The sequence below is a fragment of the Lepisma saccharinum genome, chromosome 22 (assembly GCF_977018435.1).
Source record: "Lepisma saccharinum chromosome 22, izLepSacc3.1, whole genome shotgun sequence".
In the NCBI taxonomy this organism is placed as follows: Eukaryota; Metazoa; Arthropoda; class Insecta; order Zygentoma; family Lepismatidae; genus Lepisma; species Lepisma saccharinum.
Window position 1 is genome coordinate 2190732 of NC_139250.1, and position 18162 is coordinate 2208893.

Genomic DNA, 18162 nt, shown 5'->3' on the forward strand with positions numbered 1-18162 from the left:
TGGGTATCACATGGTACAGATATTTCCCAGAGCGAGTTGACGCCATGGTGGACAACTATCAACGTGCTCTCCCACGGAGTGACAATTCGCACATTAATACAAAGGCAGAAACACAGAGTCCAAAAACGTGGAACACAAATATGCCTTGCAGATCCTGCACGGTGACGGCTTGAACCGAATTGTTGAAAGGTGCGCCATCTTGGAAAAGAAGTCCCTTGGTTTGGTTCGAGTACAAACGAGTACACTCCTCCTCCCAGTGGCAGATTATTCCAGCTTCTACGAGCTTCTGGATAATTCTGTTGAATCCTTCTGTGTAAGGTGATGCTTTCTGCAACATCATGACGATATCCGTCTCGTACAAGCTGTGCTCCATGAGGCGCAGCTTCCGAAGGGTGTCTGTGCGCAAATACTCAACGCAACCAACATTTCCAGATTCCAGCAGCTCGACGAACACAGCATAGTTGTTTTCCGAGACAAGATCGTCCATTGTACTCCCATCATCATGAATAAATCTTCGGGACAGTTCTTGTTCAAGTGGTTCCTCAGATTTCTTCAGAAGTTCTTGCATATATGTTTCGTAGCCCAACCAAGAAAAACCGCTTTTGACCAAATCGCTCAGAGAGTTTATGGGAGGTTCGTACAATGGCACTGTAAGAAAAGACACTAAGCTGCTCGAGTACGCGCAGGTTACAAGCATGAACGCTATAAGCATCCACGTTGTTAGATGACGAAGTGTGTAATCCTCAGGGCACTCGGCACCAAACTGAACCAGGAAACGGAGAACATGCATGCAACATTCTTCAAGACCCTTGTACCCTGTAGTTCGTTTTATGGGGAAAATCCCATGCAGAATGTTCGAAAACGCATAAAGCACTAATGAACAAATGATACAAAAGTTACCTAAGCCGATCCACATATTTGCTCTGAAAGGTAGGAGCAAGGAGTATATCTTAGGGATCTGTTTAGGATGTGGAGTAATCATGGTCAACCCCATCTTCATATACGGTGTAGAATAATCGATGGGTGCATTTCCTTCATCTTGAAGCCAACATCCAGAAAAGCCAATGTCCGCTTTGTAACCAACGACATCACCTAGCATACCAGATCCTGTTCCATTGTGAAATTCACCCCACATCTCCACAGGATGCACAACCTTCCACGTGAAGTTATAAGCAGATGCCAACTCGTACAAGATAAGGAACTCAATCCCTGTATAATTATCCTCTCCCGTGTCGTTTAGTTCAACGACAAACGGAGGATAAGCAGCAGTTGTCACCGTCAACGATTTAGCGTTCAGGTTGCTATGTTTCTCAAGAAATAAGTTAGCTCTTCTCGCAAAATGGTTTCCATCCCACACGTCCAGTTGAAGATTATTGCCGCTTATGCGAGTTACAAATTCAAAACTCGCAGTGTAACCGTTCGAGTAACGATCAACGATTACTAGATTTGGAAGAAATTCTGACAAAGAATCATCTAGAATAGACATCAGTGAACTGTTGCCAGAACATGACGCAGCAATGAATTGCTCAACCCTGCCAGGAAAGTGCCGTTCCTTCAACATCACCAACACGCTGCGCAACGAAGTCACATCATTAGCTAATATCAGGGAAACTGGACATTGCACTGAAATCGCTACACTTTTCCCGAACATTTTCTTACTTCTTGCATCAGTGGCTACATTGAAAATAGGACACGATTCTGCCAATGTGGCAAGCCCTGGTACGAAGGAGGCAGCATTATCGCACCTTTCTCTTAGAATCAATACGCATGATGGAGTTCGATGAAATTTTCTTGTCAAATGATTCAGCATCTTCAGAATACTAATTTCCAGAAGGTTGTGTTGTAAAACTGGTAATTCTGCAACAGAACTAACTAAGACTGACAATGATATAGCTATAGATAGAAGGATGCTCTTATCTCCTTTTGCAAATGGCATCTGAAAGAATAAACATAATATTGACAGTTATTTCCAAATGTTCTTTTAACAATATAAACAAGAAATTTGTCCTTCCCTAATACATATAAATGAAAAAAGAATTGTTTCCTACGTGGACACTGGCGTACGCAGAAGGGGCTGATTTTTGAGAAAATCAACATTTTGAAATAAGAACAGTGAAGAACTCTCGAAAATCCTCCCTCAAAATGACCCCATATTGCCATTTTTGAGTGGAAAGTTTTTAATATACGAAATATCTTATTGTGTATGCCGCCTCCAAGAAAACACCTGCACAATTCAGCCCCCCCCCCAAAAAAATCCTGCGTCCGCGAGTGTACGTGGAATAGAAATATTGGCAGTTTCTCGTTAAGAAATGAAAAGCCATTGGACCTAAAATAATTAAAGTTTAGATTATTAGTTCCAAAGACTGTATATAATAGGAATGCACTTCAGTAATATTATTATTATTTGAGTGAGTTCTAGCATTTCACCGTGTGGCCCTCGCATAGCACAAGGTCATGGCAAAGCAGTATATAAAATAAATAATACACACTATTAGATTTTGCATGAGCTTCAGCAGGTTTTCAAAGTATTGAACATTCACATTACCCATTTTACAAGACATACACATAAGCTACTTTTTAAACGTGAAATCAAAATTACTTTATAGTTATTTACTCTAGTATGCGCATAAACATCTCACGATATTTTAAGTTGATGCATGAGAATCAACTTCACGATTTCACCATGTTTGACACTAAATTTTGTACTTTACAAACTGAAATAAAGCCTATAAAGTTATATTTCACATATATGTAAGCAGTAACATCTCCCATTTACGTATGAAAGACAATGTCGTCCATATGCCCACTCCTACTGAGTCTGCATGCATTTATACGCTCCACAAAATTAACCCTCTCGCAGATGTCTGTCCCGATGCCTCCAATCACCCGTATGATTTCCGCCTTTAGTTCCAAAAGGGTTCGTGGTTTGTTGGCGTACACCTGTGATTTCACAAACCCCCATAAGAAGAAATCGCAGGGTGTAAGATCACATGACCTTGCCGGCCATTCCTGGTCACCGTGCAAAGAGATCACTCGTTGCGGGAATTTTTCATGGAGTTCCATATCCTAACCACAACAAACGAGTCAAAACAATTGGCGCTACATTAATCGGCATGACAACAGATACCAACATTGGTAAGAAAAGGTCTGCCAACCTCGAAACAAAACACTCGATTCAAATTCGCCGTCCTATACGGAACACCCTTTATTTATGTATAAGCTAATGATGTTACTACATAAATTAAGTCATTTTTTTTTATGAAGGCCGTGAACCATGAGGCAACAGTGTCTTTCTTGGCCATAGCCCACCCTAGCCCCATCGTCGCAAAACACATGTGTTGACTTAATTGAAACTACAGAACAATCGTTTCAAGCAATTTCGTCAGGGTGTTGCCTTATGTCGAACGAAAACTTCCGAACGCATAAAGTATCCAACGGACCCACCTCTACGAACCTTTACAATAACATTTAATGTTTACCATACGTACTTACCGTTAGTTCCAACAGAATACTTTGAACCGGAAACTTTGAACCTTACTCGCTTTTCCTTTCAGAATAGACCCTTACAACCGTGGCTTATTATTGTAAATGTCCAGCAACCTTCGATACAATTCCATTACCGTAATAGAATGCGAGAAAAAGTTTAAAATCGTTATCAACGACAAGCCAAGTAGTTTTGCGTTAAATGTCAAAATGTTTAAACGGAAGGCTACACGTGAAGTAAGAACTCCCTTCTTTATCATTTAGGAATATGGCACGCCCGATATTCTAACAATAGGCGTTGTCAAACATTTTATGTCCGTCACATAAACATGTCAAAAAGTTGTTAAGGGTGTTCGAATATAATAACTCTCGTTGAAGGAAGGAAATCCATTCCAATGAGGCTACAATGGCATCTGAGCTGTCGGCATTGACAGGGGTGAATTATTAAATGAAACGTTTCAGCCAAAAAAATTGTTCCGAATGTTTCTATCTGCTTCCACTCTGTATGTCTTATCTACACCTTTCTCACTTTCTCCTTCTTTACACTGTGCGTATGTTCCGGCAGGGGTGCCCACAGGGGGGTTTTATGGCGCAGGTTGCGCCATAAAGATTTTTCGGGGGATTTTTCCCTTCAAATAATATAAAATTCAACATTTATATCTTTTCCAAAATATATGTAAAAATGTTACACCTTAAATGCACCATATTTAATCCATTAGATGAAGACATGAAAGCGTTTAGGGCATTTTCGAGGGGGGATATGAACTCGTACATATTAGGCCTTAATTGACACGTGGGTTCTAAGGGGGATTCTGAATTAAACTTGGGGGGACAGTATCCAACTCTAGGTCTTATAATATGGCGAGTACATTAGTTAGAGGGAGATTGAGCATTAAATTGAAGGGGGTATCCAATTCTTGTGTATTACTATTGTCTTAGACTGTTGTGGAAATTGGGGTGAGGAGACAGAATTATTTTTTTTGGAGGAGGCAATATCCACTATTCAATATTAACAGTAAGTCTAAAATTGGCATGGAAATTTTGGTGGTAGGATTGAGTATGAAATTTAAAGGGGAAGATAGAAAGCTCTTGATAAAGTGCTAAATCTTAGATTGTCAAGGGATTTCTGTAGTGGAGAGAGAGTTCGATCATTACATTTTGGAGACTGTATTTAGCGATAAGGCATCCACACGTTTTCGACCCCGAAGGAAAAACTGGAAAAGGAAAAGACTAAATATCTCTGGATCTTAAGAAAGTATTGACACCCCATTCGATTAATATTCTTCAAAGCCTACAAAGAAATGAATGTAAAAATTTTCTTGCTCGTTTCGCTCGCAGTGTCTTTTTGCTACGATGTGTGCTTGGCGCTTTAATGAGATGAATATGAACTTTTTATACTAAAGCTGCATTACAAGATAAGCGATATTCTCGATTGATTGATTTGGTGTTTTAAGTCCACTTTATGCACTCTAAGGCTAATCGGGACTGAACCTACAGTCTAAAGTGGGATCCACGCGATATTCTCGATTATGATGAACGATTTTAGGGGTGGTCTTGAATGAAAGCACCCCTGTTTAGGGAGGAGGGGCAGATCAATTATAATGTTCAGTAAAGCTAAGGAAAAAGTTACTTTCGGTAGACACGCTGTCGTAATTAAATATTTTGTGGGGATTACGATATGATTTGGGGGGAGACATGACATGATTTTGGGGAGGATGCGCCATTGGCCTTGGGGGGGGGGGCACCCCTGTGTTCCGGACAATATTATTGTCGCTTTCCTTCAAAACCCAAAAAAGCTGCCACATCACTAGCTGCTCCACTTGAAATGTTACACGCTCCTGTGACGGTTACTTTCCAAACCAAGTGGGAGTAAGCAAACGCCAATCATATTTTCAAACCTGGCAATGATAACGACACTGCGTTTTAGAGAAAGGGGCCTTGATTTTCGGTGTTATTTTTCTCCAAAATCGATGATATTTTCTCCAAATTTGCATTTATATTTAGCACCCTTTTTTTAAAAAAATGTATCTCAAATTACACATTCCTTGTGCTTTCAAACTACTTTTCTCATTTGTAGGTCACATAACGTACGCCTGTTCGTGGCAGTTTCATATGTTGGACACGATTTTTAATGAAGTTATTTTTTCCATTACTTCCTGTTCCTAAATAAGGCAGGCAAAGATGACAAAATGAGGACTGACAACTAAAACATGAATACTAACATCACACCCCTTTCGAAAATCCTGGCACACCACTGGCAACAAATAAAACAAACGTTCCACTTTCAAGTTGACGAATCATGTTGAACTCATCTCGGAAAGTAGATGCATAACTTAAAATTACAATCATCCGGAAAATAATTATAATAATAAATTACTATCACTAGTTATCGACTATAGTAACAATCAGTGGCGGCGATTGGGTTTCAAATCTAGGGGGGCAAGGTTCCAAAACTGACGGGGAGAGGGGGTTAAGGACCCTTTAATTTTTCCTTGGTAGATAAAGTTTAGCATAGTGCGCGGGCAAAAGTGGGGGTCAACTGGTTCTTTTCCTTGTGGTTGCTCTAGCACAATTTATCAGCATTTAGATTTATTTCACACATTATTTCTTATCGGGAGGGTTGGCAATGCTGCATCCATTTGACAACAGACCACTGAGAGGGAAATTGTAGAGGAGCAATTGGCCCCCTCGATTCCAAATTTTATGCAAATAGGAATATATTTCGTAAAATTTTCTTGCTCGCTTTGCTCGCAATGCCTGCTTTTCTCAATCTCCTCAAGTTCAGAGCTGTAGCTAATGGGCGCCGAATGATCTACATAAAAAAAAAAAAAGTTGTGAAAGAAAGAATGCCTTGGCGCCCCGTGATATTATTTGCACCCTATTAGAGGCAAATAGGGGGGCAAACATTGATGGCCAAGGGCACATGTAGCGGGGCACAGAAGAGCAATTTCCCCCCTCGATTTCAAATTTTATGCAAATAAAAATACATTTCGTAAAATTTTCTATCTCGCTTCGCTCGCAATGCCTGCTTTCATCAGTCTTGTGAAGTTCAGACCCGTAGCTAAGGGGCGACGTGAATCGGCCATGGAATGTCATGGCGCCTTGTGAAATTATTTGCCCCCTATTAAATCAATATTGTTTTCAGTTGCAAAAATTGGATCTAAAAACTTTCTTGCTCGCTTAGCTCGCATTCTGCTTGTTTTCGCTAATGTGGGTTGAATGTATGTATTGAATAAACTTTGAATACGTACACAATTCAGTGTTAGGATGTTGCATATGCATATGTCGCTCCATGTTGCATATGTGTAAAACATAACTTGTACATGAAAGTTATGCATGTTATATGTACAAAAATAATTATATTTGGAAGCATTCATAGGCGCCGACTCCATGTGGCTTGGGGGGCTTTAGCCCCCCCCCAATGTTAACGATGTGGGGGCAGAGCCCCCCAAATAATTTTGCTTAAGAGGATCTAATGTATTATTTTGCCGTCTATTGTAAAGTTTACTCTGAATTGTGCCACATGAACTTTACTTTAAATACACATTTGAAATGTTCTAGACCATCAACAGGGTGGCTACAAACAAGCAGAAATGAAATTCCCGGACTTTTCCAGGTTTTCCAGGACAAAATTTACATTTTTCCCTGACAATTACAAACTAAACTAAATTGATGTTTCTGCAAATGGAAATAATAAACTCATACACATCCACGTATGGTTTTGTTAAGTACCAAAATTATCTTCTATGAAATTGACTTAATTTCTCTATTCTCTATGATTTGAATTCAAACTGCAAAATAGTGAATTTGGAAAATTATTACAATTCACAAGCTACGGAAGGATTATGGAATTTTGTCATACGCAGTAAGTTTAAAATAAAATACTTGATTATTTATAAAGTTACGACTAAATGAGATAAGAGTGAAGAGTGATTGATTAAGAAATACAATTTGTAATTTATCAGTCTTCCTATACATTCTCGGTATTATATGTTGATATTTCCACTAAGGTTTGGAACCCTCTGCTTGCAAGAACCATGACGTCAGACTCATTTTTCGATGCATGAAGCTACGAGGGGCGATCAGGTTGCTCCGACCCTAGCATATAAGGAATGACGTTATGATTGATTTTTTATTTTGTTGTTGTTAAGTGATCCTTTATATGCTTTCATTCTGAATTGCAAGTCTGAGTAGCGTACAGTTTTCTTTTTACAGGGGTTTAACTGAGTGAAGTTGTGTCAATGTGCCAGAATGGAGAAAACTGAGGTGAAAGCGGTGATCAAATATTTTGTGAAGAAGAAGTGGACGGTATCCAAAATTCATGAGGACTTGGTGGATACACTAGGGGACACTGCTCCTTCATATAGTATGGTGAAGAGATGGTGTCGTGAGTTTAATTGTGGGAGAGAGTCGTGTGAGGATGAACATGCAGGTGGAGCACCAAAAACTGTCATGACGACCGAAAACATTAACAAAGTCCACAATATCGTGCTGAAGGATCGTCGAGTCACTATCCGTCTTGTTGCTGAGATGTGTGACCTGTCATTTGGTACTGTTCAAAACATAATTACCCAGGAATTGCAAATGAAAAAAATTGCTGCAAGATGGGTCCCTCGAAACCTAACCCCAGATTAGAAGCGCACCTGAGTGCTCATCAGTCAAGAACTTCTTGACAAGTTCCGTGCTGATATAGACGATTTCCTTGCCCGATTTGTAACTATGGATGAAACATGGGTCCATCACTTCGACCCAGAAACAAAATCACAACGCATGGAGTGGAAACACCCACATTCTCCACCAACGAAGAAGGTCAAGGTGCAAACGTCAGCCAAGAAGGTGAAGGCCTCAATTTTCTGGGACTGCAAGGGTGTCCTTCTTGTGGACTATCTACAAAGAGACCAAACCATCAGTGGCACATACTACAGTGACCTAATCAAAAAATTACGTGATTCCATCAAGAAAAAGAGGCGTGGGATGTTGTCCCGTGGTGTGCTCCTTTACCAGGACAATGAACCTGTCCACACCTCACGCATTGCGAGGGCCGCTATCGCAGATGCATCGTTCGAATTGTTGCCGCACTCACCATATTCCCCAGATTTGGCCCCCAGTGATTTCTATTTGTTCAAACATTTGAAGAATGACATTCGTGGGCAAAAAAATTCTGATGATTCTGAGGTGATAAGGGCTGTGGACTCATGGTTGGAGGACCAGTCGGAAGATTTTTTTGGCAAGGTATCCAGGCGTTGGAGCACCGATGGGAAAAGTGCATTGGAGTTGCAGGGGAGTATGTTGAGAATAATAAAAAAAATTGAAACCCTATTGCCGCTCTTTCTATGTTAGGGTCAGAGCAACCTGATCGCCCCTCGTACTTCTCTCTTCTCTGTAAAGCAAACAACTTAACTCTTGCATATAAGTGAAACAATTGAATCGAACAAAATAAAGTGTCATATTTCCTTACATTATCGAAGGGATTTCTGCTTCAGTACAGTATATCCAAGTGAAGTACTGTGAAACTGACAACATGCAGTTATACCATTATTGTTGACGAGAAGGGTATGTAGGCATTAGAAATTTAATGCAAGGAATTTATAGAATTGCATTGTATAGATACCTGTTTTAGCTAACTACACATTAAAACAGGACACTCTAATAATAAAAGCTTCTGAAAGTTCATATACGAGGGGCATCCTGAAAAAAGCTCCAATGGTGCCTATACGCAGCACTAGTGGTCGGAGAGCGACACACACACATGCAGGCAGGAAGAAGTGGCATGTAGCTGTAATCTGGTACAGTTGCAATGCAGCCGGTCTAGGACAGTTCTAGGTTAAAGATTGCAGCTCTCATACAGTCTCTCACAGACTGCGATGTAGCCTACATTGCACGCTCAGTTCGAATAGGTGAAAAACATCCCGGTTCTCCCCAGCAGGGGATCGACCCTGAGTCTCTCGCATAGTAGTCAGACGCCCTAACGACTGAGCTCCATTATTACTCGCTCGATAAATGCTGATGGTGCGCACTTAGCTTGGTAATTCAAAACATATCTCGTGCGACAAATACGAAGATGTGGCTCCCATGTGACGGTAGATACCAGCTGCGGCTCGTGCATTATTTTCCTGGGGGTTCACCGAAGTCATATGACACATATTCAGTTTCCGCAAATACTTTCTTCTCGAAACAAAGGGATCGGGGGGGGGGGGGCTTAAAAGATTGGTACATAATTATTTCATAGAATGAGGTTTCATAGCAGAGTTTCATAATAATTATCATAAATTACTGTGACTCAAATGAAATTATATGTGGATAATAAATAGTTTTACGTTGACATTAATTCTCCAGGCGAGTGTGACCTTTTTCCGTTCGGAAGTCCATGCCTGCAATTATAAAACGAATATTCACAATGTTTCTACAATTATTAAAGGGAAATGGCAACCAATTGCATGTGCGTACCAGATACCTGAGACCCTATCATTGAAACGCTACAGCTTTTATTTCCTTTTTTCAAATTTGGAGTTGGTCAACCAGCACCGCTTTATCTCTAATTTGCTTTCAACAGACGAGACATTTTGTTTCCGTTAATTGTATGCATTTTAGCGGTCATTTCTTACTTGCGCAGACGGCAACACCTACACTGCATCAAATGACGTAACATAGTCCATCCTTCGGAGCATCAATACTTTGCAACAACTATGAAAGCACTTCGAAAACTTACAAAATTGAAATATTGAAACCGACAGTGTTTGTCACATCTTCCTTTCTTGTCTAAGATCGCGGCATTCTTTTACTTTCACATATCCGAAGTGTTTCCATCTTTAAGGAAAAAGTCTGAATACATGCTCGAATTATTTTAGTAATGTATTTATTTTATTTTAATTCATCGCGTCTATTTCCAACATTCATTCATTTCTACTCATCCTTCTCTGCCCAATTTTGCATTTATGCCAAGAAGTTCGGCACAAAAATTATTCAACAGAGAAGATTGAATATGTAACGAATGCGCTTCAAAGTTGAACCTCATAGGGCAACACTGGAAGAGAGGAACCAGCTGGGTCTCGCTTGCAGCGAGGACGGTGCCTTCTGGCTTCTGCTGTGGCTTCTGAGAGAGCACGAACTGCGCATGACCGTTGGGTGGAGATCGAGGTTCCTCAATATCCTCTTCCATGTATTTTGCTCATATAGCTACCCCGAGCTTCTGCCTGCCGCCCGAACCTTCACTATGGCAGGAGCTCTCCTGTGGGGGTTCAGCTGAGGGTCTGCACGAGGGCGGCCGACTCGCGGTTTCTCTTTCTCAGCAATATAATTTGCAGTGTTACGGACACAAATGCATGACTTCGCGTGTAGAAATTTTAGCGAAAAATTGTCAAAAGGTAAAGACATTGTTTATTGTCCATTCTCAAGGTAAATGCCGTATAAGTGGGGGTTCACTGATCCTGTGCGCTATAGGGCCAACCGCGCCTGGTAGATACGCACTCGATCTCCTGTTAGAACCCTGCCACTTTGCTCTGTGATGCAAATGGTTTTGATAGAAGTTGAAAAAATCGTGGGAAATACATGATTTAATGTGGCTCTCAGAATTATTCCATGTACGTATAACTCTATAGTTTACTCTTGAGTAAAATGTTGGAAAACTTGCATGTTCTATGTACACAAACATGGCCTAGAAAAGACAAGAATGTTGGATTTCATGGAATTTTTCGTTGTTTTAGGACATTTTCTTTAAAAAATCGCCAAAAACGCCAACAATTCGCATTTTATGACAAATTCGCATTATTTCGATATTTCGAACGGGCGAAAAATGTGTCCAGACATCACTGCACATTCCTAAACATAACTTCGCAGCAATTACCATTTTTCACGGTTTTCGCGTTTGCGAAAAATCAATGTCCCTACTAATTGGAAATTACTTTCTGGCCACCCCTCGTATAAATTAGTAGATGGAAAGTGAAAATTTAGTAGGGCTGACAGAGAAAAGTCAATTCTTGAAGAAAGTGATTTGCTTTTATGATTGAATGATTCGAGTAAATATGATATTAAAATATTTACGTATTTATTATTAGTATTTTATTTCATAATATTGGACATTAACCTTACTCAGCGAGAGATTAATGACCATCTCTCACGAGTTTAAACAGACAGGACAGAGAGTGACAATAATTTCATTGTAATACTACTAGTGTTGCAGTAAATTTGAGGTTGGGAGCATGCACTTGCCAATTTTTATAACGTTCACCAACGCAGGTTTATGTTTCACTTTTTCGTGATAGTATTCAATATATATTCCATTTGGTTGGATTCTTCTTGATATCTAAGAATAGTGCAATGCCATTGTAAACGTATGTTAACTTGTGCGAAACCAGTAATACGTCAGGATGATGAAAGAAAACCTTCGTAAGCACTGCTACATTAGATAAGGTGAAGTGAGCCAGAAGAGTAATAAAATTCCAGCAGCATATTTGCAGTCTAAAGCTCTTCTTGTTTATGCATGCGATTTTTGTTGGATATTGCAGTCCATGCTATTTCTGTCGCATGTTGTAGTGAGATACTTTGTCGGGTGGCGATATTCGACAAAAATCGCATGTATCAATGGAACCTATTTGTTTCCATGTTCCTTCAGTTTGCCCAACAAAATGCCTTACTACGATGTCCGACAACTATCGGACGGCGCCACCCGCTCTTATCCCATCCATCTGTTGACAAGTCCCCTTACTACTCCCATACGGACATGAAAAAATTATAATTCAATGCATTTTCCACATAATATTTAAGAGGCTTAATCTTTACTCCCCCGATGATACCATATGGTATCATGGTGCTGATTACGGAATGAATGTGCTTTTTGTACCTTCATACTCTTATGTTTGGGTGGAAACTCTAACACAGGTCTGGAGCAGGCCTGGAAAATTCATATTGATGACCAACCTTCCCCCCTCTCCGCAACATATCCATGCCACATTTCCGAGAAGAGTTTCACATTTTGGCTCATTATTCCACTTGTATGGCCCCCAGGAACATGAAACATTTTTCAATATCTTTGGAAACGTCCATTCTTTGAAGAGAATACTAAGGTTTGCGCCTTCTCCCCAAAATAGCGGCAGAAGAGGGGGCAAACTCCAATTTTTATTTTTTTTTTCATTGAAATTCAGTGGTCGCACCCCCAACCCCCCCCCCCCTTCCTCGGTTCAGCGTTCTATATTGCACACGGTTACATGCTATGATGTTTTAGCTGCAAAACAAAACAAATGAAGTAGATTGCTCCCATAGTGCCCGAGTTATAACAATTTTCTGAGCAATATGCAAATTACCTATTTTTCGTAAAAAAAATATTAAAAAAATCACATTTTGGTTTATTATTCAACTTGTATGGCACCCAAGAACATGAAACATGTTTCATTATCTTGAGAAATGTCTATTCTTCGAAAAGAATACTAAAGTTCGCTCCTTCTTCCCAAATAGGAGAAGAGGGGGCAAACTCCAGATTTTTATGGTTTTTTTCATTGAAATTCGGGGGTCGCGCCCCCCAAACCCCCTTTCTCGGTTCGGCGTTCTGAATTGTACACGGTTGCATGCTCTGATATTTTAGCTGCAAAACAAAACTTATCCGAAGTAGATTGCTCCCATAGTGCCAGAGTTATAACAATTTTCTGAGCAATATGCAAATTACCAATTTTTCGTAAAAAACAGAGTTTCACATTTTGGCTTATTATTCAACTTGTATGGCACCCAAGAACATGAAACATGTTTCATTCTCTTTGCAAACATACATTCTTTGAAGAGAATACTAAGGTTTGCACCTTCTCCCCAAAATAGCTGGAGAAGAGGGGGCAAACTCAAGATTTTTATGTTTTTTCATTGAAATTCCGGGGTTGCGCCCCCATGCCCCCCTTCCTCGGTCCGGCGTCTTGAATTGTACACGGTTGCATGTTCTGATGTTATAGCTTAAAAACAAAACTTATCCGAAGTAGATTGCTCCCATAGTGCCCGAGTTATAACAATTTACCTCCAAAAATGAAAATTACCTATTTTTCTTAAAAAAATCACATTTTGGCTTATTATTCAACTTGTATGGCACCCAAGAACATGAAACATGTTACGTTCTCTTCAGAAATGTCCATTCTTTGAAAAGAATACTAAAGTTCGCGCGCTCTCCCCAAAATAGCGGGGAAGAACTTGAAGAAGGTGAAACTCCAGATTTTTACGTTTTTCCCATTGAAATTCGGGGGTCGTGCCCCAAGCTCCCCTTCATCGGTCCGGCGTTCTGAATTGTACACGGTTGCATGCTCTTATGTTTTAGCTGCAAAACAAAACTTATCCGAAGAAGATTGCTCCCATAGTGCCCGAGTTATAACAATTTTCTGAGCAGTATGCAAATTACCTATTATTTGTAAAAAAAAATAAAAAAATAAAATCACATTTTGGTTTATTATCCAACTTGTATGGCACCCAATAACATGAAACATTTTTCATTCTCTTGAAAAATGTTCATTATTTGAAAAGAATACTAAAGTTCGCGACTTCTCCCCAAAATAGCGGGAGAAGAGTGGGCAAACTCCAGATTTTTGTTTTTTTCCATTGAAATTCGTGCCCCTCAAGCCCCCTTCCTCGGTCCGGCGTTCTGAGTTGTACACGGTTGCATGCTCTGATGTTCTAGCTGCAAAACAAAACTTATCCGAAGTAGATTATTCCCATAGTGCCCGAGTTATAACAATTTTCCTACAAAGAGTGCTCGAATTTAAAATTTAGGGTGAGAAGCCCAGGCGAGAGAAATTTCTCTCTCTTTCTCTCTCTCTCCTCCTACCATCACTGGTTTCTGGCGCCGTGGTTGTATTGCACATAAAAGGGGCCTAAAAGTTGAGGCCGAAACTTACGAACGAGATTTCCTGTTCCCGTGCAGTTCCATAACGATATCTTTAAATAAATAATAAAAAAAAGTCAATGAAGACGAAATTCCCTGACATTTCCCTGACTTTTTTTTGTCACCTCAAATTCCCTGACTTTTCCCGGTTTTCCAGGTCTGTCGCCACCCTGATCAACTTTGGGGGCTGAGACCGCTAAACCATCAACTTTGGGGGGGCTATAACCAGAGACAACAAAACACATGACTTATTACTATATACAAAGAATGTAATTATGAGTATTGTTAAAATTTTTACTAAAAAAAAGTTTCAAAAGACGATGTGCATGAACTAAATAATGGATGGGACGTTCGGGCTACAAATGGCTCTCACATGACATTCAGAAGGACATCATTGATACATTAGGAAGATCTGTTTTGCGCTCCGTGGTAGCAGATATTAAAAGTCGAGAATATTTTGCTATAATGGTTGACGAAACTTGTGACATATCCATCCGTGGACAATTAATATTCTGCATTGGAACTGTGAATAAAAATTTTAATATTTTTGAGGAATTCATGGGCTTTTATGAGATTCCGAACACTGAGGCCAAAACTTAAAAAAGGAAGAGAGTGAGTCATTCATTAATTTATTTCAGTGAACAGAGCCCGCCCCCCAATAATTTTGACAAGTCGGCGCCCCTGGAAGCATTTATCATTCATTTTCTGCCATTCAAAAATACAGTTTGTGTGCTTGTTTTCCATTATTAGCTAATGTGAAATTGAACGTGTTGAAAAATTATTTCAAATCGTTTGTTCCAAACAAAAAATTGATGATATTCAAGCACAAGATAAAATCAATGCTTCTGAAGCATGTTTTTTATTCTATAGCTGAATACATGGAAGCAACTTTTACATAAGACAAATGTACATAATGTAGTATAATCACATATTATTCTTGTAAAATTAAATGTCAAATGAAAGTGGATAATTAGTATCACCTAGAAGTAGGCTGTAATGTTCTATATCATCTCATGTTATACATTTTTTGTGATTTTGATATAATACCAGAGTAAGACCCAATTTTTTACAATTTTTGGCTATATATTTTGTATTTGTAAAATCTATTACTTCTTCTTCTTCTTTTTTTTGTCCCTGTCAGCATTATCTTGTCGACTTTGGACATCGTTATTGTTTTTTTTTTTAATTTATTTTAATGTTTTCTTCTAAAGTTGGCAGTTAGTCTCACAAATTAACAAATTAATCGGAATCACAAATATATAACAATTATTATAAATAATTCACTTTTTTTTGTCCATTTTGCTGTTTCTTAAAAATCACTTTATATTTCAAGTCTACATTTTCGAGAATATGCATACAGCATCCATATTAATGAAGGGGATAAATCTGTTAAAATGGATGATAGTGATATTGGAAATGGAATTTTTAAACGTTGAAAACCTTTGTAGAGTATGATTTGTTGTACTGAATAGATTGGACATTCTAGAATTAAATGTTGAGCATCAGGATTATTATTGCCACATTTACAATTTTCTTGAGTTTTAATTTTTATTTTTGCTAAATGTGCTGGTGTACGTACGTGTCCTGTTCTTAATCTATTAATAAAAACTATGACTTGCCGTGGGAGTGTGTATGAATTGAACCAAGGGACTTTAGATTTAAATTCTGCAATCCATCTATATGTGTTGCCCACAAACTTAAATTGATCTTTGCACCATTTATTCCATTGTTCCATAAGTTTGATTTTTACTCGTGGTAATAAATCAGTATACATTAACCTATTGAAACTTATGAGTTGTAAATCTCTGGCCTGTTTAGCGTATATGTCCACTCTATCATTTCCTACATTAATATCATGTGCTTTGACATAACTGAATTGTATGTCAATGTTTCTTTTGCAAGCAAGTTGAATTTGTTGAATAATTAAAATAATAAGATATGATTGGTGACATAATTTGGGATAGGATGTAGATAATGCTTGAAGAACACTCAGCGAATCTGTAAGGAGAAGAATTTTTTTAAAGTCTTCCGCTATTCCATATTGTAAGGCTTTGTATAGGGCGTAACTTTCCGCAGTAAAAATAGATGAATCTATAGGTAATCTAAATTGTTGATAAATGTTTTTCTCTGGGATGTAATAGGCACATCCTACACTATTGTTATTCTTAGAACCATCGGTGTAAATCATTACATGCATTGGCCATTTTTCTCTGTACAATGCATGTAAACCTAGATCTCTGAAGTGGATTGAACATTGAGTATATAATGGAATATCTAGTTGATAGATCAAAGGATGTAAGAGAGTGAAAGTATTAGATCGAAGTTCTGGAAATAAGTAATGACAGTATACAAGGAAATATGAGGTGGTATGAGGATTTATTACATCGGCTTCAGCCCATTGTTTTTGTATTTCAAACAATTTATTAAATGGATGATGATGATTTTCCCATGATTTAAGGAGGAATTTTATTGTTAATTGAATCCGCCTGTGACTCAAAGAAGTCTCTTTACTCTCCATATAAACACTTACATTGGGGCTTGATTGCATAAGACCTAGACAAATTCTCAATGCTTTTCTTTGTAATATATCTATTTTGTCGAGTAGATTGGATTTTGCTCCCCCGTAGCTGAAAGCTGCATAGTCGAAAAATGAGCGAAAGCAATTTTTATAAAAGAGAAGTAAAATTTTTGGGTGGCCTCCCCATTTTGTTGTTGTCATGCTACGAATTATGTTTAAAAACTTTTGACCTTTGTTTAATAAATATAAAATGTGTGTATTCCATGTAAAACGTCTATCAAAATGTATACCTAAATATTTGTGAGAATCTGTCACTGGGATGTCAGAAATTTGTAAAATATTATTGGGATAACTATCTGTGCGTTTGTTATTAAAGCAAAATCTATTAATGTAGTATTGTATTGTAATGTAAGTATTGACATGTCCTATATTACCATGTACTGTAATTTGTACACACCGGTAGTCCTTGGACGCAAATAAACTAAACTAAACTAAACTAAATGCTCTAGCACCGACTTCTACCCCCGTTTTGGGTAATTTATGAGGATAATAACGTCTTTGATACTACTACTACCACTAGTAATAATAAAAATGTCATTATTTTGTTGTTATTATTATTATTGGTACAGTTATCCTAGTACTTGCCCCCCAGACAAAAAATCGTGTTTGCCCCTCTGACCTCCTGACCTGTAAGGCTATAAGTAAGGCGAATTATAATTATATAAAATACAAAGTGTTACAGAGATTTCGTAGAGTGATAAACTAGCTTACCTCTGAATTTTCGTTCAAAACATCTCGTCCAAATCAGAATACCACTGAGAACGAACTAAAAAATGTCTACAAAAATTTGTACTGGTATTTTGTCATAATATAGTTCCCATATTACATAAGCACATGCGCAAGAGAGAAGTTTCACCATATTAGCAAAAGATGACTAATTAACACAAAACAAATTCTTACAGTACATATTAACTAACACAAGCGTATCTCCGAATCCGCGCACAAACTAATTTCAGCAATCATCTGGCAATGTTGTCAGATAAAAAAAATAATTTATGGTCCAGAAAAACAACTGGAACTTCCCCCGAAAATAGCTTTGGGTGGGATGAGTGAATCATTTGTCTCGTGTGCAGTTGGATGCGCAAGTAACTTACTCTCAATGATTTTTCTTGCATTGTACATAGTTTTTTGCAATGAAATTGTGTTGATGCTGATTAAGAAGTTGTTGGCTTCCTTGAAAAGCAAAGTGAATACATGGCAATGGACAATTTGTGCATCCGATTCTACGAAGTCTAGTGAAAAAATAATATTA

General features: G+C 38.5%; 2 protein-coding genes across 2 annotated transcripts in view; both read right to left on the minus strand.

Moving 5' to 3' along the window:
• LOC146004608 (alpha-galactosidase MYORG-like) overlaps positions 1-17797 on the minus strand; it is a 73795-nt gene extending 55998 nt beyond the window's left edge. Inside the window, exon 1 of the mRNA XM_083143482.1 lies at positions 17622-17797. The gene's annotated coding sequence lies outside the window, so the exon portion shown is untranslated. The remainder of the gene's footprint in view (positions 1-17621) is intronic.
• LOC146004591 (glutamate receptor ionotropic, delta-1-like) lies at positions 59-1486 on the minus strand. Its single transcript, XM_083143459.1, has one exon. It carries the CDS (start codon positions 1484-1486, stop codon positions 59-61), a length of 1428 nt encoding a protein of 475 aa, XP_082999585.1.
• Positions 17798-18162: the final 365 nt, after the last annotated feature.